This window comes from Salmo trutta, chromosome 4 (assembly GCF_901001165.1).
Source record: "Salmo trutta chromosome 4, fSalTru1.1, whole genome shotgun sequence".
NCBI lineage: Eukaryota > Metazoa > Chordata > Actinopteri > Salmoniformes > Salmonidae > Salmo > Salmo trutta.
The window spans coordinates 14,530,224-14,557,219 of NC_042960.1; the positions used below are offsets into that span (position 1 = coordinate 14,530,224).

General features: G+C 43.6%; 1 protein-coding gene and 1 pseudogene across 1 annotated transcript; both read left to right on the forward strand.

The window, feature by feature from the left end:
• The first annotated feature begins 6,655 nt into the window (after positions 1-6,655).
• LOC115191862 (pre-mRNA-processing factor 19-like) lies at positions 6,656-15,177 on the forward strand. Its single transcript, XM_029749839.1, has 16 exons — positions 6,656-6,898; positions 7,191-7,340; positions 7,560-7,636; positions 7,737-7,878; positions 8,222-8,292; positions 8,528-8,596; positions 8,766-8,807; positions 9,056-9,130; positions 9,323-9,398; positions 9,612-9,721; positions 9,884-10,039; positions 10,198-10,267; positions 11,207-11,380; positions 14,012-14,094; positions 14,458-14,563; positions 14,866-15,177. Exons 1-16 carry the CDS (start codon positions 6,880-6,882, stop codon positions 14,961-14,963), a joined length of 1,518 nt encoding a protein of 505 aa, XP_029605699.1. The 5' UTR covers positions 6,656-6,879; the 3' UTR covers positions 14,964-15,177.
• LOC115191601 (V-type proton ATPase 116 kDa subunit a-like) lies at positions 14,996-26,991 on the forward strand (annotated as a pseudogene).
• Positions 26,992-26,996: the final 5 nt, after the last annotated feature.

Genomic DNA, 26,996 nt, shown 5'->3' on the forward strand with positions numbered 1-26,996 from the left:
CTGGGCCAGACTATACTTAATCATAGGACCTACTGAAGAGATAAGTCTTCAGTAAAGACTTAAAGGTTGAGACTGAGTCTGCGTCTCTCACATGGGTAGGCAGACCATTCCATAAAAATGGAGCTCTATAGGAGAAAGCCCTACCTCCAGCCGTTTGCTTAGAAATTCTAGGGACAATTAGGAGGCCTGCGTCTTGTGACCGTAGCGTACGTGTAGGTATGTACGGCAGGACCAAATCGGAAAGATAGGTAGGAGCAAGCCCATGTAATGCTTTGTAGGTTAGCAGTAAAACCTTGAAATCAGCCCTTGCCTTAACAGGAAGCCAGTGTAGGGAAGCTAGCACTGGAGTAATATGATCAAATTTTTTGGTTCTAGTCAGGATTCTAGCAGCCGTATTTAGCACTAACTGAAGTTTGTTTAGTGCTTTATCCGGGTAGCCGGAAAGTAGAGCATTGCAGTAGTCGAGCCTAGAAGTAACAAAAGCATGGATTAATTTTTCTGCATCATTTTTGGACAGAAAGTTTCTGATTTTTGCAATGTTACGTAGATGGAAAAAAGCTGTCCTTGAAGCAGTCTTGATATGTTCTTCAAAAGAGAGATCAGGGTCCAGAGTAACGCCGAGGTCCTTCACAGTTTTATTTGAGACGACTGTACAACCATCCAGATTAATTGTCAGATTCAACAGAAGATCTCTTTGTTTCTTGGGACCTAGGACAAGCATCTCTGTTTTGTCCGAGTTTAAAAGTAGAAAATAATCATTACATTGATTATTCATTAAGCATGCTACATAACTAATAATTCATAATGGTTTATTGATTCATTTACCTTTATTAGATAATTCTCTTATCAGTGACCTTTGATTTTTGTAAAGTTCATGCATTCGACATGTAGGCACAAGTGGGATCATTTGTATCCCCATAATTCAACACACTTTGAAAGGTGACCAACGACGGTCACCAACTTGACAAAAGTGATCCGCTCGAACGCGTCCACTGTCTGTAAAACCTTCAGGAGTGCATCATTATATAAAAGACATTACATATGATAAATAGGATTTTATGCAGACGATATATAACATCTTAATACAATAGAACCCTCCCAATGTATTAATAAGCTGCCTAAGCAGTTATTTAACTCTACAAACCCTGTTGAAATGACAGTTTCATATGTAGTACTAAAATGGTGCACCATGCATATAATGACAAACAGCTATACTTTGGCATGGAAAGGCATTTCTGAATGTATTTGCATATATACTGTATACACTGTTTAAATATACACAACAGGAAGTAGCTATCAGCAATTAGCTACCTACCCAACAGGCGGAGAGGTTTGCTTGGTCTATCTTGAGTGGATGATGAGTTTTCCTAGTGGCTTCTGATTGTATGATTAGGTGTGATGTGGGTTCTGAATGTTCTGATTGGATAATGATACTCTTAGAAAAAAATGATTCCAAGAAGGTTCTTCGGCTGTCCCCATTTTTGGTTCCAGGTAGAGCCCTGAAAGGCAGTTATCGGTTGTGTTCCTCTCCTCAGACGTTGCTGACGAATGCCAGTTCTTACAACTCTTGGATAGCTATTTTACGTATCAGCTAACCATATGTTATAGCTATCGGGTGCCCGACGGCACAGTCGATGACGTGGCACGCAACCATTGGCTGATGCATGCAACATCTCAGCAGGGGAACACGACTAGAGTGTTTGATCGATACCATCTTCACCGTTGAGTTGGAAAAAAAGACACATTACAAAAATGTAAGGCCGCACCATAGAGATAGAGGACTCATCTTTGTACATGTACCATCCTAGCATCCGTGACAGCATGGGCTGCGCCATTGAGGTAATTCCATTTTGAAGTAGTCAGCTCTATTCTTCACGATTGGCTGAATTGCAAACAGGCCCCATGGTTTAACAGGGGTCATCTAAATATAGCCTTGTAAAAGGTATAATACAATGTCTTATGTCAGAAAAATAACACTGGATAGGTGATCTGAGGGGCAATGTCGTCTAGTTCACAGTTACATCAACAACATACTGCTTCCTCTCCAATCCATATAACAGTCACTGAGCCGTACTGGCACAGAGCCGTGGCTATATTAACCGATTGGACCGATTCTACAGGAAGTTGGTGGGGGCGTTTTTTTCCTGTGTCCATGTTGAATAGGAAGGCTCCGTCTGTGGAGTGCACAGCGTCAGAGGCGGGCGGGGAGACGGGCGACGAGGCCTGGGGAGGGGGAAAGAGGGAGGAACAATGTCAGAGGGTGTGCATATATGTGTGTTAGAGGGTGTGTGTGTGTATGAGAGGGTGAGTGAGGACTGACCTAGGGTGGTGGACGGGCAAGGAGGGGATCAGCTGGAGACATGTTCTCCATCTGTATCTCCTCCTTCCCTGAGGGGGCGCTGTACATCACCGGAGCATACCCCTCACACACACACACCCTTTCTGCAGAGGGTTGTACATGGAACGCAAAAGGGTTCTACCTGAAACCAAAAAGGGCTCTCGTATAGGGACCGCCAAAGAACCCTTTTGGAACCCCTTTTTCTAAGAGTGTAGAGTAGGGTAGAATAGAGTAGAGAAGAGTATAAAGCCCCACCATCGGAGAAGCACCAGGATTGTACTGTGGCTGGTTGGGCGGGGGGCCACCCCACTGTGGAGGGCTGAAGCACTGAAACAAAACACTGCCACACTCTTTCTCTTCCTTGTTTCTTCTCCTGAGGATTTTCACACCTGACAGGCGGACTAAGAGGGTTTCCTAACAAGAACCATTCCAAACACTGATATAATGAACAGATGGAGAGAAAGAGTAAAGGAGAGAGAGAGAGAGAAAGATGAACTCACTGGTTTGGGGGAGAGAGAGAGAGAGAGAGAGAGAGAGAGAAGTATTAAAGGATAGAGAGGAGAGATGGATGGACTCACTAGTTGAGGTGGGGGTCCGGCATCCCAGGGTTGGGGGAGGGTGGGGGAGGGTGAACCTGAGGGTAACCTCCCTGTACATGGTGAAGCACCACAGTTCCCAGTTCCCACCACAGTTCCCTGAGTTAGACAGAGGGACTCAAATATACTTTTATATACTCAAATACACTATTGGTGCTGTGTAGTTGTGATTATGTTTTTACATATATGCACTCGGCCTACATACTTACCCCTTGTGGGATAAATAAAGTATTTTGAATACTAATATATATATATATATATATATATATATATACACACACACACAAGTACAGTACATAAAAGATACTATACAGTACACAAACAGTACATAAACAGATACTATACAGTACATAAACAGTACATAAACAGATACTATACATGGACAACCACAGTTCCCAAAGTTAGATAGACAGAAGGACCTCTGTATACTCAAACACATTATGGAACATGACAAGACAAAGATAAGAAAACGACATATACACACACACACACACACACACACACACACACACACACACACACACATAGAATCGCTATCGACTCCAATTACATACAAAACACAAGGCATGCAAAAACCAACACACCACAGTATGTAGTTAAATGAGTAATAATAAATGGTTCATATACCATGATAGAACGTCTGCAATAACCACAGAAAAACACACGTCAAGTTAATACCGTTCAACTACAAAACATGCATCACCGCAACAATGTCATTACTACAGTAGCACAGCATGGGAGACGAGGGGAAACAGATTAGAGGGGGGAACCTAAAGGCAACTTCTACAAGGGATTTGTCCCAAATGGCACCGTATTCCCAAGTGAACTCGTTTTGACCAGAGACCTACAGAATAGCGAGAATCGGGTGCCATTTGGTAGCCAAGCCACCATCTAACTATCACTGACTGGGACACCAGGTCCAGGGGACACCCCTCCTCCGGGCGTGGTGTAGCCGGGAGGGGGGGGGGGGGTGCCGAGTCTCGGGGTTGTCCAGTTGGATGGCGGTGGTGTCGGGGATTTGTTCTTGAAGATCTCCTTCTGGCAACAGAAGCAGACACGGGCGGGGATACCGAGCAGGAGGAGGAGGGCCAGGAGGGGTTTGCCTGCTTCATACTCATGTTTGTCTGGAGGGGAATGGGGGGACGAGGAAGCGACGGAGGGAGGTGGAGAGGAGAAAAGAGGGAGGGGGGGGCGAGGGAGTTCATTTGGGAGACATTGCAGAGCCGTAAGGGGAACAGGAGGGGGTGATTGACAGATGACGTGTGTTTCACTCTTAGCATGTTGTGTTCTATCCCCCCTCACATCCCTCTCACCCCACCCCCCTCCTTCCCACAGCTTACTGAGCAGCCCTGTAGTCCTACAAATATCCAACTAATTAGTGACAAACATCGTGTGTCCCAAATGGCACCCTATTCCCCTATGGGCCCGGGTCAAAAGTAGTGCACTATATAGGGAATAGGGTGCCATTTGGAACGAAGGGCCAGTAAACCAAACCGCTGGGAAGGGATCCTGATGCTGTGTCTATTTCCATGACGTACTCACACTTCAACATGACCTAACAGAGGTAATTGAATACTAAGAATTATATTCAGCCAACACCACTTCTCTATGCAGCACCAGTTTGTATCTCTGACCACTTACAATGTGTTACTACTATGTACTCAGCATACTTGGATATTTATGGTCTATGTTTTGACCAGAGCCCAGTGTATTAAATAGGGTGTTTATTAGATACGCTGCGGCTACTGTTAATTGTCTATCCTGTTGCCTAGTCACTTTACCCCTACCTATACGTACAGTGCGCTGAGAAAATATTCAGACCATTTAACTTTTTCCACATTTTGTTACGTTACAGTTTTAGTCTAAAAATTATTAAATCCCCCCCCCCAATCAATCTACACACAATTCCCCATAATGACAAAGCAAAACAGGTTTTTAGAAACTTGTGCAATTTTTTTTTTTTACAAATAACTGAAATATCACATTTACATAAGTATTCAAAGCCTTTACTCAGTACTTTGTTGAAGCACCTTTGGCAGCAATTACAGCCTTGAGTCTTCTTGGGTATGACGCTACAAGCTTGGCACACCTGTATTTGGGGAGTTTCTCCCATTCTTCTCTGCAGATCCTCTCAAGCTCTGTCAGGTTGGATGGGGAGCATCGCTGCACAGGTGTTTTCAGGTCTCTCCAGAGATGTTCGATCGGGTTCAAGTCCGGGCTCTGGCTGGGCCACTCAAGGACATTCAGAGACTTGTCTTGAGCTACTGCGTTGTCTTTGCTGTGTGCTTAGGGTCATTGTCCTGTTGGAGGTGAACCTTCGCCCCAGTGAGGTCCTGAGCACTCTGTTGCAGGTTTTCATGAAGGAATTCTCTGTACTTTGCTCCGTTCATCTTTCCTTCGATCCTGACTAGCCTCCCAGTCGCTGCCGCTGAAAAACATCCCCACAGCAGGATGCTGCCACCACTATGCATCACCGTAGGGATGGTGCCAGTTTTCCTCCAGACGTGACTCTTGGCATTCAGGCCAGAGTTCAATTTTGGTTTCATCTGACTAGAGAATTTTGTTTCTCAAGGTCTGAGAGTCCTTTAGGTGCCTTTTGGCAAACTCCAAGCTGGCTGTGATGTGCCTTTTACTGAGAAGTGGCTTCTGTCTGGCCACTCTACCATAAAGGCCTGATTGGTGGAGTGCTGCAGAGATGGTTGTCCTTCCGGGAGGTTCTCCCATCTCCACAGAGAAACTGTGAATACGCCCTACCAGCCTGGATAACAGCTTCACCACAGCAGATGAATCGGCTACAGACAATCCAAAAGATGGCAATAAAAATGGCTTACAGACTACCAAGATACATCAGCAATCATTACGTTAACAGCATATCTGGACTCACATCAATCAACAATAGACAGTCAATCGTCGGCCAGAAGTTCATCAACAGAGCCACTCGCAACCCATCACTGAAGGAGGCTGTGGGACAGGCCAAATGGACTACAGATACATCCATGTCCATAATGCTGAAACTGACCTAAAGGAGGAAAAAAAACTAAAAAACTAAAAAGAGAAAAATTATTGTACTAACATGTGTGCGTATGAAAGTGTGTAGATATATGTGAATGCACTCCTTAACACCCTCCCCCTGCAGAGTTGTGTGCTATAATCTTAGGATTTTTTACATTTTTACTTATATATTTTTTATTTTTAACTTTTTTTAGTTGTTGTATTTTTTTATTTTTTACACAACAAACGAATGTCGGGAAAAGGATAAGGCGAAACTAACCTACGCCTGTTCTGATAAAACCCTTAGGGCACTTAGCCTAGGAGGGATGCCTTGCTTGACCACACCCTCCTTCCTTGCTTCTGGCCTGCCCTGCCTCTTCCACAAATCCATTTGTTTCTATGGACAGAAAAGAGCAGAGGCTCTGAGCTGTACGATCAAGTCCATTGTCTACTACTCTAGACTATAAGTCTACTTCTTCTGAGTTGCCATGAATGGTGAAAGCAGATTCACACACGTTTCAGCACTGCCTTTGACACAATTTGATGACCATATAGTATTTAGGCTATCTCTTGTTGGTCCTTGCTATCCGGGATCTTTGGGGTGCCCTTACCCTCATTGAAGTTAACATTTAAAATGGTTATGGTTTAGGGTACGAGTGTCCCAAGGATTTTGAATAGCACTATAGTTTGTTGGGGACCTCAGACTAGGGGCGGGGTCGGAAGACTCATGCTATCCCAGCATGCAATAGTCGGAGCTGCACCCGACACGCGCAGCCGCGGATCAACGTGCGTGAATACGGAAAGAAAAATTAATACATCAACATTTTATTTACCCGGATTATTATTATATTTACAATCAACACAAAAAGAGGCTACAGTTGGATCCGAAGAACATTCATTTATCTGTACTGATACGGTGATCTTGGAGTACGAAGGTTTAGCTAGCTACTGAAAATGTCCCTGGTTTGTGCAAGTAAGTTCAAATGAATGAATGAGTCGAGTTGCCCTTCCGGAACGTTAGCGGTACACAGACCGAAAATATCACGTATGTTTGTGTATAACAATGTCTCTAGAACCTTCCCTTATTATTGTCACCATATGCATGTTATACGTTTCAATTTGCAAGCCACCTTTGGTGTTATATCTGCAAAATACACTTTAACGGTAATGTGTCCTTCCATCTTCTGACTAGGGTTACGTTTGCCGTATTTATATTGTAATTGCGGGCATGCACATTTACCCCTCTCGCTCTACCGTCCATCCAGTATCAAATGAGGTCCCGGAACACCCGTGCGTGTCGCCGGTGTCCAACCAGGTGTTCGAGCGGCGGCTGATTGAGAAGTACATAGCTGAGAATGGAGCAGACCCTATGAATGGCCAGCCTCTGTCCGAGGAGCAGCTGATAGACATTAAAGGTGAGGGAGACATGGAGGAGAGTGTGTTCAGATCTGATGCTGAGCTGAAGTCAACACAATAAGGGTAATCCATATTATTTGACTTCCAACTATTCCTGCATGGCGCCCGGTGATCTCTAGGCTAGAGTGCATTCTGCCACTTCAACAACAATGGTAACCCCACTAGTCAGGGGATATCTCACTACATTAAGCTATCTTTGTCTCCCCCCCCCGCTTCAGTCTCTCACCCCATCAGACCCAAAGCTCCCTCATCCACTAGCATCCCAGCCATCCTCAAAGCTCTGCAGGACGAGTGGGTGAGTCCATGTATACTCGGCTACACTCCCCTTCGCTGTGTCTGAACTGAGACACACACACCCACCCTTCTAAAACGATCTCTCTCTCTCTCTCTCTCAGGATGCGGTGATGCTCCACAGTTTCACCTTGAGGCAGCAGCTGCAGACGACGCGTCAAGAACTAAGCCACGCCCTCTACCAGCACGACGCCGCCTGCAGGGTCATCGCCCGTCTCACCAAGGAGGTCACTGCTGCCAGAGAGGGTGAGATAGATATATATATATATATATATATATACACACACACACACACACACACACACACACACACACGCTTGTGTACACACATTATGCACTTATATACACACACATGCTTGTACACTCTGATTATACATTCTAATACACCTACACACTCTTTCACTTACACGCACACACACACACACACACACACACACACACACACACACAGTATTATAGACAGACACACATGAAAGCATACTTGCACACACTCTTATGTTCATCTGGAAACAGCTTTGGACGTTAGTGGCCATGGGGTGTCACTTCTCATTTCTCCTCTGCTATGTTTTACCCTTCTCTCTCCCCGTAGCTCTGGCCACTCTGAAGCCACAGGCGGGATTGGTGGTGGCTCAGGCAGTCGCATCCCAGCCCCATGTCACGGTCAGTGATTGGCTCAAAGCCCTCAGTCAATATGTTTAAATTGATAGTCAACTGGTTCGCATGAGCTCAAAGTCTGTTTCTCGATTGAAGTCTTCGGTCTAAGTGAGACCTGTAAAGTTGTAGTATCTATTTCGTCCATAAAAATATGATTTTTTAACAGCTGACGCAAATACACATTTTCTAATAAGGAATGTACCATTCTCGTTTGTTATTGATTCTGTGTTTCATCTCGCAGGCTGGAGGTGCAGGAGAGCCCATGGAGGTCAGTGAGCAGGTGGGAATGATACCAGAGATCATACAGAAGGTAAGCGATGACCTCACATACATTCACATCCACAGTACAAGAGGAATGATATTGCAAATAGTACCATATAAGGCTGTGGTGTATCAAACCTTGAAATAACCAATCAACCATGCCGTCACACTACACAGCACAGAGTGGCATATACTAAGATGTCCGCCTCTCTCCACAGCTGCAAGACAAGGCCACTGTCCTGACCACGGAGAGAAAGAAGGTAACTATTCCAAACGCCAAAGAAGTCCTTTTCAAACAACTTCCCTGTTGCTATTCATAGAAGAACCAACCTAATGTCCAACCAGTTGTCAGCTTAGTATAGGCTATGGGCTGTGTCCCCAGTGGCACCCTACTCCCTACGTGAGGCACTACTTTTGAACGGCGGCCGTCGGGTGACATTTGGGACGTAGCCATGCTAGGATACCTTTTTGTCCAAACCTCACCTCTGCCGTCTCTCTCTTCCCACAGAGAGGAAAGACGGTTCCAGAAGAGCTGGTCCGAACGGAGGACCTCAGCAAGTACAGACAAGTGGCTACCCATGCTGTGAGTACGTGTGTGTGTGTGTGACCTCTAGCTATGGCTGGTGTTGGAACACTTTATTCTTCAAACCTTGGGCACGTTCAGAAAGGTTCCTCCCTGTTTCAGATTATTTTTCTTCCATTTCATTCCTACTGAACACAGCTCTAAATGATGGTTCTCTGTCTCTTCCTGTCTCTCTGTGTGTCTGTCTGTCAGGGTCTCCACAGTGCCAGTGTGCCTGGGATCCTGTCTCTGGACCTGTGTCCCTCCGACACCAACAAAGTGCTCACTGGTGAGACACACACACACACACACACAGTCCACTGCCCATTGTAGATATACACACACATTGTTTCTGTGTGAATTCCATCAAAATGCTTCCTCCTTCCCTTGAGGAAACCAAAAATACTATGGCACACCCTACATTTCCTATATAGTGCACTGCTCTTAACCAGAAGGGTGACGTTTGGGACCCAACCCCTAACCTCTCTGTCTCCCTCTACAGGCGGGGCTGATAAGAACGTGGTGGTGTTTGATAAGAAGGAGGAGCAGATCATCGCAACCCTGAAAGGACATACCAAGAAGGTCACCTCTGTCATCTACCACCCCTCTCAGGTGAGACACACACACACACTTCCTTTCCTTTACTCTCCATTCACATAGTCCGCAGCAATCTCTTGCACTGGAATTACTCTAATTCTATCCCTTACCACAACAATTTCTCTCTCTCTTGCTCCCCCCTTTCCCTCTCTGCGTACTCTCCCTCTCTCCCTCCAGTCGGTAGTGTTCTCGGCCTCTCCAGACAGCACTATCCGCGTGTGGTCCGTTACCGGGGGCAACTGTGTCCAGGTGGTGCGGGCTCACGAGGCGAGCGTCACCGGGCTCTCCCTCCACGCCACCGGAGACTACCTGCTCAGCTCCTCCGAGGATCAGGTAACACACACACACACACACACCATGTACACACACAAATACGAAAAACACACATGGATTTGGATGTCAAGAATGTTATGTGAAGACTTAATTTTTTTAATCTACTGTCTCCCCCTCTTTATCTACTTACTATCTCGTCCCTTTTCTCTCTCCATCAGTACTGGGCCTTCTCTGACATCCAAACAGGTCGTGTTCTCACCAAGGTCACTGATGAGGCTGCAGGATGTGGTGAGTGCTTCTCTCTCCCGCTCTTTATCATTTCTATTGAGGAGACCGGAGTACGTAAGTAGCCTTGTCCAAGCCAGAACGGCCCATAGGGCAGGAGCATATATCCTGTTTCTGTGGTGTGAGGCAGCTTGATGTATAGGTACACCCCCTAGACAGGACACTAGTCTGCCACAGGGTGGGAGGGGGAGTGAAATGGCAGTGGGCTGGATTTGAACCATGGCGATTGCGGCAGCTCTAATCGCTGGACCACACCGTTGGACCCGTCTCTTTGTCTTCCCAGACATTTTATTGACCAGATGTTGCTAGGGACAAGACATTTTATTGACCAGATGTTGCTAGGGACAAGACATTTTATTGATCAGATGTTGCTAGGGACAAGACGTTTTATTGACCACATGTTGCTAGGGACAAGACATTTTATTGACCACATGTTGCTAGGGACAAGACATTTTATTGACCACATGTTGCTAGGGACAAGACATTTTATTGATCACATGTTGCTAGGGACAAGACGTTTTATTGACCACATGTTGCTAGGGACAAGACGTTTTATTGACCACATGTTGCTAGGGACAAGACGTTTTGTTGCTAGGGACAAGACATTTTATTGACCACATGTTGCTAGGGACCAGCTTCCTCCTAATTGTCTGTCGGTATCCAAAAGTAGCATTTCCTAACTGTGGGGTCAGCCCACCAAATCATTTCCCACATATCAAGCCCCCTAAATGCCAGGTTGTCTTTCCTATGTAAATAGACAGACAAAAAAACAATAACATTTAATCCATCCTCCCCCCTGTGAATTGACTGACCTAGTACCTAACTGGAGTAACCGAAATAAAAGACAATATTTCCAACCACCCAGTCCCCTGTACTCTCCGAAAGCACACGGATACATTGCAAATACATGTTCTTTGCACATCCTGTCCTGTACCCCTCCAGCTCTGACCTGTGCCCAGTTCCACCCTGACGGTCTGATCTTCGGGACGGGGACGGCCGACTCTCAGATCAAGATCTGGGACCTGAAGGAGCGCACCAACGTGGCCAACTTCCCCGGCCACGTCGGCCCCGTCACCTCCATCGCCTTCTCTGAGAACGGATACTACCTGGCTACAGGTGAGATTGCTGTGTGTTTGTGAGAGAAGTGTGTATGTGAGAGAAGTGTGTATGTGTGAGCGCACACGTGAGAGAGAAGATCAGCTTTGTGTGTGTGTCAGTCTCTGTTACACTCTCTGTGAGTGAGCGACTGTGTGTGAAGTTGTCTTTATTCCTTTGTGTAAACACTGTTAGACATTATTGCTCACCTCCAGTGGTGATTTTAGCATGTAAATCTTGGTGGGGCAAACTCCCCCTCATTTTTTGGGATGCAGGCCAGAAAAGCCACAACACAACACTAAACAATACATTAATTGCACTTTAACGGTGACAAAATCTGCCCACAAACTGTTAGGGCCTACATTTACATTTACATTTAAGTCATTTAGCAGACGCTCTTATCCAGAGCGACTTACAAATTGACCTACATAAAGCTGTCTCAACAGCTGAGCTTTCTGTTCAGCACCATGGAGTGAATCCTTACCACCGCTACACCTGTATTAGCAGAGCTTTGTCTAGCAGCAAAACTGCCTTTTTAAAAAAAAAACATAACTGATATGGCTGACTTGCTTTAACAAATGTGGTTTCTACTGACAATTGAGATGTACAAACTATGGCATAAGCGAACGACGAGCGGACAAGAGGCAATCTGTAATTTTGATTAAGACATTAATGAGCGAGCTAGGACAGACGTAGTCAATATAACTATTTGTTCAGCACTTCTGAAATGTACACATGACAGAATTCAGAACATGGGCCGTTCTTAGTGTTCTCCCTGAACACCAAGTCAGAACCGTAGGATAAATAAAGGGGGCATCTAAGCAGACAATGCCATTTCTTACAATATTCAATTACATTTCACTAAAACAGGCTATAGGCTACATGTGCACCAACAAGTCAGAACAGTAGGCTAAGTTAGGGATCAGATTATTAGGGTGAGGCACATGGGCTACTAATAGCTTACTACACAACATACACTTAGTATTACTTTTTGGTCTACAGTATACATATCTCCCTGGAATATTACATCATTTATGCAGCAGCATACAATACATTGCTGGACTCAACTTGTTGAGCTGTGCTCACTTGAACAGGAAGGTGGCTCGGTGGTCCTTTTTGTGGGAAAACTTTCTCATCAAAGTCTGGCATTCTCTGGATTTATGGTGCTTTCAAGACACCTGGGAACTCTGGGGGGGAAAAAGCCGAATCATGACGTCAGTGGTCTTCAGGTCGGCGCTCTATAAAGAGTTCCCGACTTGGAACTCCGAGTTGGATGACCTTTCAAAACATATTTTCCCAGTCGGAGCTCTTTTTTTTCTTTTTTTCCCCCCCAGAGTTCCCAGTCGTCTTGATCTCACTGAAGTTTGGCAGAAGTCATGCTGTGTTGACAGCATAGCCAATGTATTCAACCTTTTCTGGCTCATGACCATGTGAATGTTTGTCCTTTCAAGCTTGGAAAAGAGACTTTAAACCCAGACTTGGACCACTCACCCACTCCACTGAATAGCAGGATAGTGATTACTTCCAAACCACTCATTGTTGAATTTGCTATTTCCAACTTGTTGTGTAACGTTTATGGCCGATGAGCACCGATACGTTTTATCTATAATTTCTCTTCATATGACAAGCATGGAAAAGGATTTGCCAGTAGATTGTCGACTTGATTCATAATGACGACTGCTTGTCTATCTTGTTAGCTAAGATTTTGAAAGTATGATGTGGACATGATCAGTCATATCAAAGCTACGGTAGATATAACTTAATTTAACGTAATTTTATCAGTGGCCAATGACCTTGAGCCTTCTTGGATGGGCACTTATAATGTAAATCTATGGCAGTACCCAAGGGTCTTGAATTTTCAAGCTCTCCCTGTAGATTTTGTGGTGACGTAGTGTCCCCATGAGTGACAGAACACTGAGCCAATTGTGAATAAAAATATGTATGATCACATTTATAGCAAAAATAAATGATTCAGTGGCTGTTTTCTAGGTATTTCTGCCGTTTTGTTTCAGAGCTGGTAAATTAAAGTCAGAGAACTACAAATCCTGTAGCCTATCCCACCTTGTGTTGCAAAACTGCATGTGAAGAGCTGAGTTGAAAGATTAATTTTTAGAAGCGCTGCACACAGGTATAAAAGTTTGTCTAATTTACTTGAAATTAAAGTCTACTGAAGTGAGACTTTGTCCTTGTTTCTTGGTTATTTACATTGTTTACATTCACAAGCTAGGTTGTTTTTTAATGTTCGAGTTTCAACTGCTAGGTACGAGGACAATGTATCTTCTAGTCAGACTCAATGGCACAAACATGACTTGAGTCACGTTACCATGGCAACCTCCACCTTAAAGGGGCAGGTGAACATTTATGTATCTGTGATATTTTGGTTAAAAGACTCGGGTCACAAAAGAAATGAAACAATATACCACTACTTCTTACTAGTTCTACATTTGTTTTAGAAACATTACAAAGCATGCTCATCTGTTTTTTCATGTTTTGTTGGTGTAATTATTGTGAAACAAAATATTTTGGCTGGTTAAAGAAAATCTGAGTGGCTGGTAGATGATTTTATTTTTTTAACTACTTGACACAGTGGCTGGTGGATCAAAAAGTAAATGTTTGGCCCTGCTCACCTCACCTCCTCTCTCATGTCTCCAGGTGCACAGGACAGCTCAGTGAAGCTCTGGGATCTGAGGAAGCTAAAAAATTTCAAAACCATCACCCTGGACAACAACTACGAGGTAAGAAGAGCAGAAAATTAGTGCACGTCTGCAATGACCTCTATTCCCTACACTACTTTTGGCCAGAGCCTAGTGCACTAAGAAATCCGCTGCTATTTGAGAGACAGTCGTTGTAGACTGTACACTGGACATTCAGAAGCTAGTCGTGCTACAATCTAGCCTGGTCCCACATCTGTTTGTGCTCTTGCCATCTCCATTTCCGTCACTGGCATGAAAATTCCATAAGGAGGTTGCAAGAGAACAGAAACCGACTGGCAGCCAGGCTAGCAACGGTCTACTCTGTATGAATACTGTAATCTCCTTGTACTGAACTACCCTGTAAATTTAGAGAAATGATATGTGAGTCTCTTTCCTCTCCCTCAGGTGAAGTCCCTGGTGTTTGACCAGAGTGGGACTTACCTGGCTGTGGGTGGCACTGACATCAGGGTCTACATCTGTAAGCAGTGGTCCGAGGTCCTCAACTTCACAGGTAAGAGAATGCACTGTGTGTGTCGTACTGCTAGAGATGCAATGGCGAGTGGTGATGAGTTAGCTTGGGACAGAAACAGTTGTCTAGAGGTGGGTCTTCAAAGTGCCTGGCTGGATGACGATAATAGCAAGTGTGTATATGCAGTACCTTATGAAATATTCAACAACAAAAAATCTTTCAGTTTTACTATTTCGTTTATCAGCACCTCCCCAACTTAATTGGGTGTGCGTCAACTCATGCTTTTGAGTTGATTTCAAGTCAAAAAAATGTTGCCTGTTAAAGTTTTGTTTTTCTTTACCCAGAACACACTGGGGTGGTGACAGGTGTGGCCTTTGGGGAGCACGCCCAGTTCCTCACCTCCACTGGAATGGACAGGAGCCTCAAGTTCTACAGCCTGTAACAACATGGATCAAAGATCATATGAGCAGAGTGATGGATGTCTCTGATTGGCTGGCCTCTCTGATGATGTATGCATGGGTAGAGACTTTGGCTGTGTCCCAAATGGCACCCTAGGGAAAAGGATTTCATCTGGGGGACACACAAAACCCTGCAGCAGTTGATCAGAAGGGAAATGCAGCTAGATTGGATAATAAACTGAGGCTAGAATATTAGAATGGATTTTTAACTGATATGCTCTTAATAATAAGGATCGGACCCTTTTTTTAAATTTTCGCCTAAAATTACATCCCTAAATCTAACTGCCTGTAGTTCAGGAACTGAAGCAAGGATATGCATATTCTTGATACCATTTGAAAGGAAACACTTTTGAAGTTTATGGAAATGTGAAATTAATGTAGGAGAATAACACATTAGATCTGTAAAAGTTAATACAAAGAAAAAAACATGGAACAAAAAAAACATCAGCTTTGAAATGCAAGAGAAAGGCCACAATGTATTATTGCAGTTTAGGTACCATTTAGATTTTGGAGTGTATGCGCAAAGTTTTAGACTGATCCAATGAACCATTGCATCACTGTTCAAAATGTTGTATAAAGTCTGCCCAAATGTGCCTAATTGGTTTATTGAAACATTTTCAGTACATAACTGTGCACTCTCCTAAAACAATAGCATGGTATTCTTAGCTACTGTAAATTGGACAGTGCAGTTAGATTAACAACCTGCCCAGGGACTGCGGTTGAAAATTAGCCGGTTGGTTAAAACCGGCACTTTTACTGAAACGTTGATTAATGTGCACTGTCCCTGTAAAAATAAACTCGAACAAGAATTCAAGCTTTCTGCCCATATCAGATATGTCTTTGTCCTGGGAAATATTCTTGTTACTTACAGCCTCATGCTAATCGCATTAGCGTGCCCGTCCCGTGGGGGGGACACCAATCCCGTAGAGGTTTTAACAATGGTGAAACGGAGCATATCAGTTTGGATTCCAGGCTACTAGAATGCACCCAAAATATGTCATACAACAATCCTATTGTATATGGCATTGTTGTATTTTACCTTTAACTAAATCAAAGTTTATTTGTCATGTGCGCCGAATACAACAGGTGTAGACCTTACAGTGAAATGCTTACTTACAGGCTCAAACCAATAGTGTGAAAAAAAGGTGTGTGTAGGTTAGTAAAGAAATAAAACAGTAAAAATACATTTTAAAATAAGAGTAGCAAGGCTATATACAGACACTGGTTAGTCAGGCTTATTGAGGTAGTATGTACATGTAGATATGGTTAAAGTGACTATGCATATATGATGAACAGAGAGTAGCAGTAGCGTAAAAAGAGGGGTTGGCGGGTGGTGGGACACAATGCAGATAGTCCGGTTAGCCAATGTGCGGGAGCACTGGTTGGTCGGCCCAATTGAGGTAGTATGTACATATAGTTAAAGTGACTAGGCAAGTCAGTTAAGAACAAATTCTTATTTACAATGACGGCCTAGGAACAGTGGGTTAACTGCCTTGTTCAGGGGCAGAATGACAGATTTTTACCTTGTCAGCTCCGGGGATTCGATCTAGCAACCTTTCGGTTATTGGCCCAACACTCTAACCACTAGGCCGAGAGCCATGGGATGTGTCCCAAATTACACCCTATTCCCTATATAGTGCTGCACTACTTTTGAAAGGGGCCCTGGTCAGAGGTTGTACACGATAAAGGGAATAGGGTGCCATTTAGGACTTGGGCATTGACTGAATCACACCAAGAGCCATACAAGCATATTATAGACCATGTCTTTTCATCAATGTGTATATAGTACCTTGTAAGACCACCCATACCACACACACACAAGGGAGCACAAACACAGAGGTGACTTTAGAGTGAACATTGTTGTTGTAGATATATATATATTTTTGAAGCTCAGTGCCATCTTATTTTGATTAATATCGTAACAGTATCAGAATGTGGTCTTAGTCTTTACAGCTTGTGGATTTCATGTTGATTTCATGCCTTCTATTCTCCATTTTCGCGTTTTAAAAAAAACTATTCATTTTGTTTCTTGTACAATGTGAATGATTTTGATTAGCTGGTAAGTGATGCCATTGATTTGATGAAATTCTAATATTTGTATTTTTTTAAGCCCTCTGTTCCATTTCACTGTTTTTTCCCCTTATCTTTATTTTATTATCCTATTGTCCCTCCTCACTTTGTTCATGAAATGCCTGTTTTATGCATTTTTCTTTTACACATCTTTTGCTAGGTGAAGACTTTGTTTGTTTTTTGGATCATCAATCAATAAACATCAAAATAATCCAATCCGCTCTCATTGTGTTGTCTGTTACATGCTTATTACACATGCCCTCTTGTTATACAACACCACTGTCCCAAATAGGTCCACTGTCCCAAATAGGACCACTGTCCCAAATAGGACAGTACCAGAACGGTTGGAGACTTCACGTGAGTTTGAGAGTGGAACAGTGTGACACAGAAGAAAGACAAAGGAGAAAAAAACCACCCTCAAATAGTTTCAGCCATCTAACTTCGTTATCTAACGGGCATCTGTACTGTAGTCCCTTGTTTACATCTCTGCATAGTGCACGTTGCACCATCCCACTTGCTTGAGGGAGAAATGCTGGGATAACATCCCCAAAGCTAACAGATAGCTAACCGGCGAGCTAGCTAGATAACGGTAAGTTACAGAAGTTCATGTTTGGTTCACGTAGCTAGCTATCACCCTACGATGAAGACATTTCGATGAAATGGTCAACCATCTCTATTTGACGGGCATGTGTACAGCTATTTTTTTTATTTCACCTTTATTTAACCAGGTAGGCAAGTTGAGAACAAGTTCTCATTTACAACTGCGACCTGGCCAAGATAAAGCAAAGCAGTTCGACACATACAACAACACAGAGTTACACATGGAGTAAAACAAACATACAGTAGAAAAATAAGTCTATATACAATGTGAGCAAATGAGGTGAGATAAGGGAGGTAAAGGCAAAAAAAGGCCATGGTGGTGTTAGGGTTGAACTGGCTATTTGTTTGCATAACTTATATAATATACCGGGGAAGCTATGCTACAATATTAAGTATATAAACTATAGATAACTGAATACTGATATATGTTAGAGTAAGTGGCTCATGTGATGGTGGGTCATGTGGACAGAATGCTGATGCTTTAAAACAGGGTTTTGCAAGAGCTTTTTGCTGAACAACAGCAATAACAAGATCATGGTTGCAATGTAGGGGTTTTAGAGACCTGTGCATTGTGTAACAAGGTGTAGGCAGCTGTCTTAGTGATAGGAGGTTGTGAAACCCATCACAAGGGGAGCATGTGAGGAACAGGTAGAGTGGAGAAACAACAGTATAAGTAAATCACTGGAAATTGAGTGGTTGCTGACTCTTGAGTATACACTAAGAAGATAAGATCCAACGCCAGGCAACATGTGATGCGTCAAGAGGTTGGGACCAACCTGCACGCCAACGATAGGCTGGAGTAAGTCTAAACCACACCCAGTCTCTACTCTGACAGGCCCAGCAAGGAGTGGGAACTACGTCTGTCAAGAAGTATTTAAAGAAGAACTTGTGATGACATTTCAGTTCTCTGTCTGCCCTGCGTGGTGTTTCAGTGAGCCCGTATATACGAACCACATATTTACCATACACGGGTTTGCATTAATTAAAGTACAAATAAATCAGAAGTTACTATGTGCTGACTATTTTGTTCTGATACCAGAATCGAATTGACGCAACTTTAACAGTGGCAAAGTAAATACAATATAGCAAGTAAAACACTGGAATGGTAGATTTGTAGTGGAAGAAAGTGCAAAGTAGAAATACAAATAATGGGGTGCAAAGGAGCAAAATAAATAAATAAATACAGTAGGGGAAGAGGTAGTTGTTTGGGCTAAATTATAGATGGGCTATGTACAGGTGCAGTGATCTGTGAGCTGCTCTGACAGCTGGTGCTTAAAGCTAGTGAGGGAGATAAGTGTTTCCAGTTTCAGAGATTTTTGTAGTTCGTTCCAGTCATTGGCAGCAGAGAACTGGAAGGAGAGACGGCCAAAGGAGGAATTGGCTTTGGGGGTGACCAGAGAGATATACCTGCTGGAGCGCGTGCTACAGGTGGGTGCTGCTATGGTGACCAGTGAGCAGAGATAAGGGGGGACTTTACCTAGCACGGTCTTGTAGATGACCTGGAGCCAGTGGGTTTGGCGACGAGTATGAAGCGAGGGCCAGCCAACGAGAGCGTACAGGTCGCAGTGGTGGGTAGTATATGGGGCTTTGGTGACAAAACGGATGGCACTGTGATAGACTGCATCCAGTTTGTTGAGTAGGGTATTGGAGGCTATTTTGTAAATGACATCGCCGAAGTCGAGGATCGGTAGGATGGTCAGTTTTACGAGGGTATGTTTGGCAGCATGAGTGAAGGATGCTTTGTTGTGAAATAGGAAGCCAATTCTAGATTTAACTTTGGATTGGAGATGTTTGATGTGAGTCTAGAAGGAGACAAAATTGAGGCTATGATCATGAAGTTGGAGCTCTTCTCTGTCTGCATTAACAAAGAGAACATTTACATTTTAGTCATTTAGCAGACACTTACAGTAGTGAATGCATACATTTCATACATTTTTTTTTTTTTTCTGTGCTGGCCCCCCGTGGGAATCGAACCCACAACCCTGGCATTGCAAACACCATGCTCTACCAACTGAGCTACAGGGAAGTCAGGTAGGAAGTCAACACACAGGTCTTTCCATCATTGTATGATTTTTTTGAGTGCAAATTAACTCAAGCTTACGCACAATGTCAAATGTGATAGAGTGAAGCACCTGAGTGAGTTGGGTGCGCAATTACGCAGGTACTTTCCCGAAACGGATGACACAAACAACTGGATTCGTTATCCCTTTCATGCCCTGCCTCCATTCCACTTACCGATATCTGAACAAGAGAGCCTCATCGAAATTGCAACAATCGGTTCTGTGAAAATTTAATTTAATCAGATGCCACTGCCAGATTTCTGGATTGGGCTGCGCTCAGAGTGTCCTGCCTTGGCAAATCGTGCTGTTAAGACACTGATGCCCTTTGCAACCACGTACCTATGTGAGAGTGGATTCAAGCACACCCTTCTCATTAACTTGTGGTGAGTTATTCACAATTTTCGATGAACAAATAAGGTTCTATATGTAAGATGGTTAAATAAAAAGCAAAATTATTGATTATTATTATTATTTGTGCCCTGATTCTATAAGAGCTCTTTGTCACATCCCACGAGCCGGGTTGTGACAAAAACTCACACTCATTCTTATGTTTAATAAATGTATCATATAGTGTGTGTGCGGCAGGCTTACAATGATGGCAAAAAACAACACTTGAGAGGGCCCTGGCCCTGGTGCTAGAGGGGGTATGCAGCTGGAGGTGGAATGTTTTAAGGGGTACGGGACTACAAGTTTGGGAACCACTGCTTTAGGCAATAACAGGAATATATCTCTCTCTCTCCCTCTCTCCCCCAGAGGAAGAACGGTAGTGGTGTGGACTCATTCTATAACCGCCTCCCGGACCCCAGCACCCCTCCTCCCACCCTCTTCCACACCAACTCCTTCACAGCCGGCTTCCAGAGCATCGTAGACGCATACGGTGTTGCCAGATACAGAGAGGTCAACCCAGGTAGACACACACACACCAGCAAACTCAACAGGCATCCCCCAACTCTGTCAACCCTAACTCTCTCTCTGTACGTATTTTTGTGTTTGTCCCTCCTGTGTCTCCGTCCGTAGCAGTGTACACCATTATCACCTTCCCCTTCCTGTTTGCGGTGATGTTTGGGGCCTCGGGCCACGGCCTCCTCATGACCATGGCCGCTCTCTGGATGGTGCTGCAGGAGAGAGACCTCAAACTCAGGACCAACGACAACGAGGTACACACACACACCTTTACCACTCTCCTCATGGATGGTACTACAGGAGAAAGACCAGAGGACTGGAGCTGATGCTAGAGCCTCTTCCCGGTTTCCTGTCTCTGGTTTGTCTTCATGTGAATTGGGTGTTGGAAAGGGAAGTATTTCAACTGGCCCAGCCACACACTGTACCCCTCTTGACCTCATCCAATTGAAGAGCAACTCTCTCTCGCTCTCTCAGATGATGTTTGGTGGTCGGTATCTGATTCTGCTGATGGGTCTTTTCTCTATCTACACCGGAGCTGTGTACAACGAGTGTTTCAGTAGAAGCCTCAGCCCCTTCCCCTCAGGATGGCACCTGCAACCTATGTTCCAGCACTACAACTGGAGGTAAATGGATAGACACACCTACAGTACCAGTCAAAGGTTTGGACACACCAACTCCTTCCAGGGTTTTTCTTTATTTGTACCATTTTCTACATTGTGGAATAATAGTGACGACGTCAAAACGATGACATTACACATGGAATCATGTAGTAACCAAAAAAGTGTTAAACAAATCAAAATATATTTTATATTAGAGGTTCTTCAAAGTAGCCACCCTTTGCCTTGATGACAGCTTTGCACACTCTTGGCATTCTCTCAACCAGTTTCATGAGGTAGTCACCTGGAATGCATTTCAATTAACGTGTGCCTTGTTAAAAGTTCATTTGTGGAATTTCTTTCCTTAATGCGTTTGAGCCAATCAGTTGTGTTGTGACAAGGGAGGGATGGTATACAGAAGATGGTATTTTACCAAATAGGGCTAAGTCCATATTATGGCAAGAACAGCTTAAATAAGCAAAGAGAAACGACAGTCCATTACTTTAAGGCATGAAATCAATCCGGAAAATTTCACAAATTTAGAAAGTTTCTTCAAGTGCAGTCGCAAAAACCATCAAGCGCCATGATGAAACTGGCTCTCATGTGGACCGCCACAGGAAAGGAAGACCCAGAGTTACCTCTGCTGTAGAGGATAAGTTCATTAGAGTTACCAGCCTCAGAAATTGCAGCTCAAATAAATGCTTCACAGAGTTCAAGTAACAGACACATTTCAACATCAACCGTTCAGAGGAGACTGTGTAAATCAGGCCTTCATGGTCGAATTGCTGCAAAGAAACCACTACTAACGGACACCAATAAGAAGAAGAGACTTCTTGGGCCAAGAAACACGAGCAATGGACATTAGACCAGTGGAAATCTGTCCTTTGGTATGATGAGTCCAAATTTGAGATTTTTGGTTCCAACCGCTGTGTCTTTGTGAGACGCAGAGTAGGTGAACGGATAATCTCTGCATATGTGGTTCCCACTATGAAGCATGGAGGAGGAGGAGGTGTGATGGTGCTTTGCTGGTGACACTGTCTGTGATTTATTAAGAATTCAAGGCACATTTAACCAGCATGGCTACCACATCATTCTGCAGCGATACGCCATTCCATCTGGTTTGGGCTTAGTGGGACTATCATTTGTTTTTCAACAGGACAATGACGCAAAACACATCTCTAGGCTGTGTAAGGGTTATTTGACCAAGAAGGAGAGTGATGGTGCTGCATCAGATGATCTGGCCTCCACAATCAGCCGACCTCAACCCAATTGAGATGGTTTGGGATGAGTTGGACCGCAAGGTGAAGGAAAAGCAGCCAACAAGTGCTAAGCATATGTGGGAACTCCTTCAAGACTGTTGGAAAAGCATTCCTCGTGAAGCTGGTAGAGAGAATGCCAAGAGTGTGCAAAGCTGTCATCAAGGCAAAGGGTGGCAACTTTGAAGAATCTAAAATCTAAATATATTTTGATTTGTTTAACACTTTTTTAGGTTACTACCTGATTCTATATGTGTTATTTCATAGAAAAAACATTGAATGAGTAGGTGTGTCCAAACTTTTGACTGGTACTGTATGTGTACACACAGACACACACACACTAATATTGTCCTCTCCATCCTGTGTGAGTGATGAGACTCTGAGGGAGAACCAGTATCTTACTCTGGACCCAAACGTGACCGGAGTGTTACAGGGTCCCTATCCATTTGGCATCGACCCAGTAACTAACTCTAAACTACATCCATCCATCTTTTGATCTGTATCGGTTTTGTCTATTTTCTCAATCAACGTCTTCGTTCCATACTGAATGAGCCGGCACTGGAAACCCCCATGCAACATGTATCTAAGCTGTGTATCTAAGCTCTCTCATACGCAGCTTTGGAGTGAGTAGGTTCTGGAAACAGTGATGCACAGTGAAAAAACGTTTTTCAGGACTGAGTGAAATGAAAACATGGCATTTTGTAAAATGTATTTAACTAGGCAAGTCAGTTAAGAACAAATTCTTATTTTCAATGACGGCCTAGGAACAGTGGGTTAACTGACATGTTCTGGGGCAGAATGACAGATTTTTACCTTGTCAGCTCGGGGATTTGATCTTGCAACCTTGCGGTTACTAGTCCAACGCTTTAACCACTAGGCTACCTGCCGCCCCAAATTGCGTTAACGTTACGCAATTTGATTTCCTTTTATTGCACTGCAATGGCAAATACTAACAGGCTATATAACTATAACCTATAATATATAGCCTATAACCGTACAAATATGTTAGGTACTGTGCTGCTTTAAACAAGAAATGAAAAGAGAAACCAACTCAACGTAAAGAAACAGTCTTGTTTGCGGTATACTTGAATTCGACACATCCCAAAACAATATCTGTTGTGTTCTGTTTTCTGACCTTTGACCTGTAGATCTGGCGGCTGGCCAACAACCACCTGACGTTCCTGAACTCGTACAAGATGAAGATGTCCGTTATCATCGGGGTCGTCCACATGACTTTCGGAGTCTGCCTGTCCTTTTTCAACTACATGTCCGAGACACACACACACACACTACAACCCTAAAACCATACTGTAACAATCATCTGTGATTTGCATATAGTCTACATCTTCCAACCCTACACTGAATTGAGTTTGTATTATAATGAACCCAGTAGATTGCTGATGATTTTGTTTTATTTCATCAATTTTAGAATAAGGCTGTAACGTAACAAAATGTGGAAAAAGTCAAGGGGTCTGAATACTTTCCGAATGCACTGATATATACACACACACATTTTAAGCCGCTCTTCTACATACATACAATCATTTATGTCTTTGTGTGACCTGGTGATCAAATAAAATGTTTTAAATATATATATACACAAACACAGTACCAGTCAAAAGTTTGGACACACCTACTCATTCAAGGGTTTTTCTTTTTACTATTTTCCACATTGTAGAATAATAGTGAAGACATCAAAACTATGAAATAACACATATGGAATCACGTAGTAACCAAAAAAGTGTTAAATCAAAATATATTTTATATTTGAGACTCTTCAAAGTAGCCACCCTTTGCCTTGATGACAGCTTTGCACACTCTCGGCATTCTCTCAACCAGCTTCATAAGGTAGTCACCTGGAATGCATTTCAATCAACAGTTGTGCCTTGTAAAGAGTTCATTTGTGTAGTTTATTTCCTTGTTAATGCGTTTGAGCCAATCAGTTGTGTTGTGACAAGGTAGGGGTGGTATACAGAAGATAGCCCTATTTGGTAAAAGACCAAGTCCATATTATGGCAAGAACAGCTCAAATTAGCAAAGAGAAACAACAGTTCATAATTACTTTAAGACATGAAGGTCAGCCAATCCGGAACATTTCAAGAAATTTGAAAGTTTCTTCAAGTGTAGTCTCAAAAACCATCAAGTGCTATGATGAAACTGGCTCTCATGAGGACCGCCACAGAAAAGGAAGACCCAGCGTTACTTCTGCTGCAGAGGATAAGTTCATTAGAGTTACCAGCCTCAGATTGCAGCCCAAATATATGCTTCACAAATCTCAACATCAACTGTTCAGGGGAGACTGCGTGAATCAGGCTTTCATGGTCGAATTTCTGCAAAGAAACCACTACTAAAGTACAACAATAAGAAGAGACTTCTTGGGCCAAGAAACACGAGCAATGGACATTAGACCGGTGGAAATCTGTCCTTTGGTATGATGAGTCTAAATTTGAGATTTTTGGGTCCAACCGCTGTGTCTTTGTGAGACACAGAGTAGGTGAACGGATGACCTCCGCATGTGTGGTTCCCACCGTGAAGCATGGAGGAGGTGTGAGTGCTTTTTTGGTGACGCAGTCTGTGATTTATTTAGAATTCAAGGCACACTTAACCAGCATGGCTACCACAGCATTCTGCAGCGATACGCCATCCGATCTGGTTTGCGCTTAGTGGGACTATCATTTGTTTTTCAACAGGACAATGACCCAACACACCTCCAGGCTGTGTAAGGGCTATTCGACCAAGAAGGAGAGTGATGGAATGCTGCATCAGATGATCTGGCCTCCACAATCACCCGACCTCAACCCAATTGAGATGGTTTGGGATGAGTTGGACCGCAGAGTCAAGGAAAAGCAGCCAACAAGTGCTCAGCATATGTGGGAACTCCTTCAAGACTGTTCGAAAAGCATTTCTCATGAAGCTGGTAGAGAGAATGCCAAGTGTGCAAATCTGTCAAGGCAAAGGGTGGCTACTTTGAAGAATCTAAAATGTATTTTGATTTAACACTTTTTTGGGTTACTACATGATTCCATGTGTTTATTTCATAGTTTATGTCTTCACTATTATTCTACAATGTAGAACATAGTAAAAATAAAGAAAAACCCTTGAATGAGCAGGTGTGTCCAAACTTTTGACTGGTACTGAATTAAAAAAAAAGAACCCACATGTATTTGTATGCTTTTTGCTTAATAGAAAAGTGACAGACTACTACTGGTTCTTTCAAGACAACGGAGAACTCTGGAGAAAAAAACGAGGTCAAATCATGACGTCAGTGAGCTTCAGGTCTGAGCTCTAGAACGATGAGAGTTTCCGTTTTTCAGTCGGAGCTACTTTTTCTCAAGAGTTACCGGTTGTCTCGAACGCACTGAAGTCAGAGATTTCAGAGTTCCCAGTTGTTTTGAACACAGCACAATACCAGTTGTGTGTGTGTGTTGCAGAGCTGTCGGAGGTGCTCTGTGTGATGCGTATCAGCCTGTCGTGGCAGGGCTACGTGGGATCTGTAGTTCTAACCGTCTTCTTTTCCACACTCACCGTCTCCATCCTGCTTGTCATGGAGGGGCTGTCCGCCTTCCTGCACGCGCTCAGATTGCACTGGTGGGTCACAATTTATTCCATCTCTTAGGTCATTCACATACCGTTGCCCATCGATGTCTTCCATCTCTCACCCTCACACATGAAATGATGCACGCACAACACACATGGGGATGTGTGCAACTTCCCAGCCTGAAGTGTCGCAGAATTGTGAACGTGTCGGTGGCGCGGACTGGTAAGACGCTTCGGGAGTGCAGTCACTTGTGCTAGCAAAGCAGCGGTCCTTGGTACGAGCCTCAGCGCGAGTCATGTCAGGTGGAAGTGGTAGTCGCTGAATAAGCAGCGTGACGTCCTTCACGCCACACCATTCTCCATCCCTAATATTTCCATTTTCTTTCTTCCCAGGGTGGAGTTCCAGAGTAATTTCTAAAGTGGAACGGGATACAAGCTCAACGCCTTCATCCCGAACACTCTATAAGCTTTCAACACAGGACATTGTCACAGAGGAATTACTCTACCTACATAGATATTTCCCAATAGAAGCATGAATAAAGTTGTTTTATATGCCGCTTTCAAACACACGACATTGTTACATATGAAATACTGACAGACATAGGGTGTCTGGAATGGCAAACTATTCCTTATATAGTGCACTACTTTTGACAAGAGCCCTATGGACCCTGGTCAAAGGTAGTGCACTATGTAGGGAATAGGGTTCCATTTCAGATGCATCCATAGCCTAATAAGCTACTGTTTGATACTACATTTTTTATCTTGCATATGGTATCCTATTTAAAAAGGAGAGGAACTTGTGTATATAGTTAGCGTTTAGTTGTTGACTTGCAGTTTCTCTTTAATGATGAGCCTACAACAGAGATGGCGACTGCAGGAGTGCACTACGTTTCCCAGGGACCACTGGGACACCATTTTGTGCATGGGAGCCTTCTGTTCTAACCACTTATAAATGAATGCCATTAAATCATTGTTTTATAATCCCTAAAAGTTTA

What these genes read in the sequence shown, in the direction of transcription:
- LOC115191862 (XM_029749839.1), top strand. An exon ending in TCAGCTCCTCCGAGGATCAG is followed by an intron (nt 10,040 to 10,197) that starts GTAACACACACA and finishes TCTCTCCATCAG; the next exon opens with TACTGGGCCTTCTCTGACAT. An exon ending in CCCTGGACAACAACTACGAG is followed by an intron (nt 14,095 to 14,457) that starts GTAAGAAGAGCA and finishes CCTCTCCCTCAG; the next exon opens with GTGAAGTCCCTGGTGTTTGA.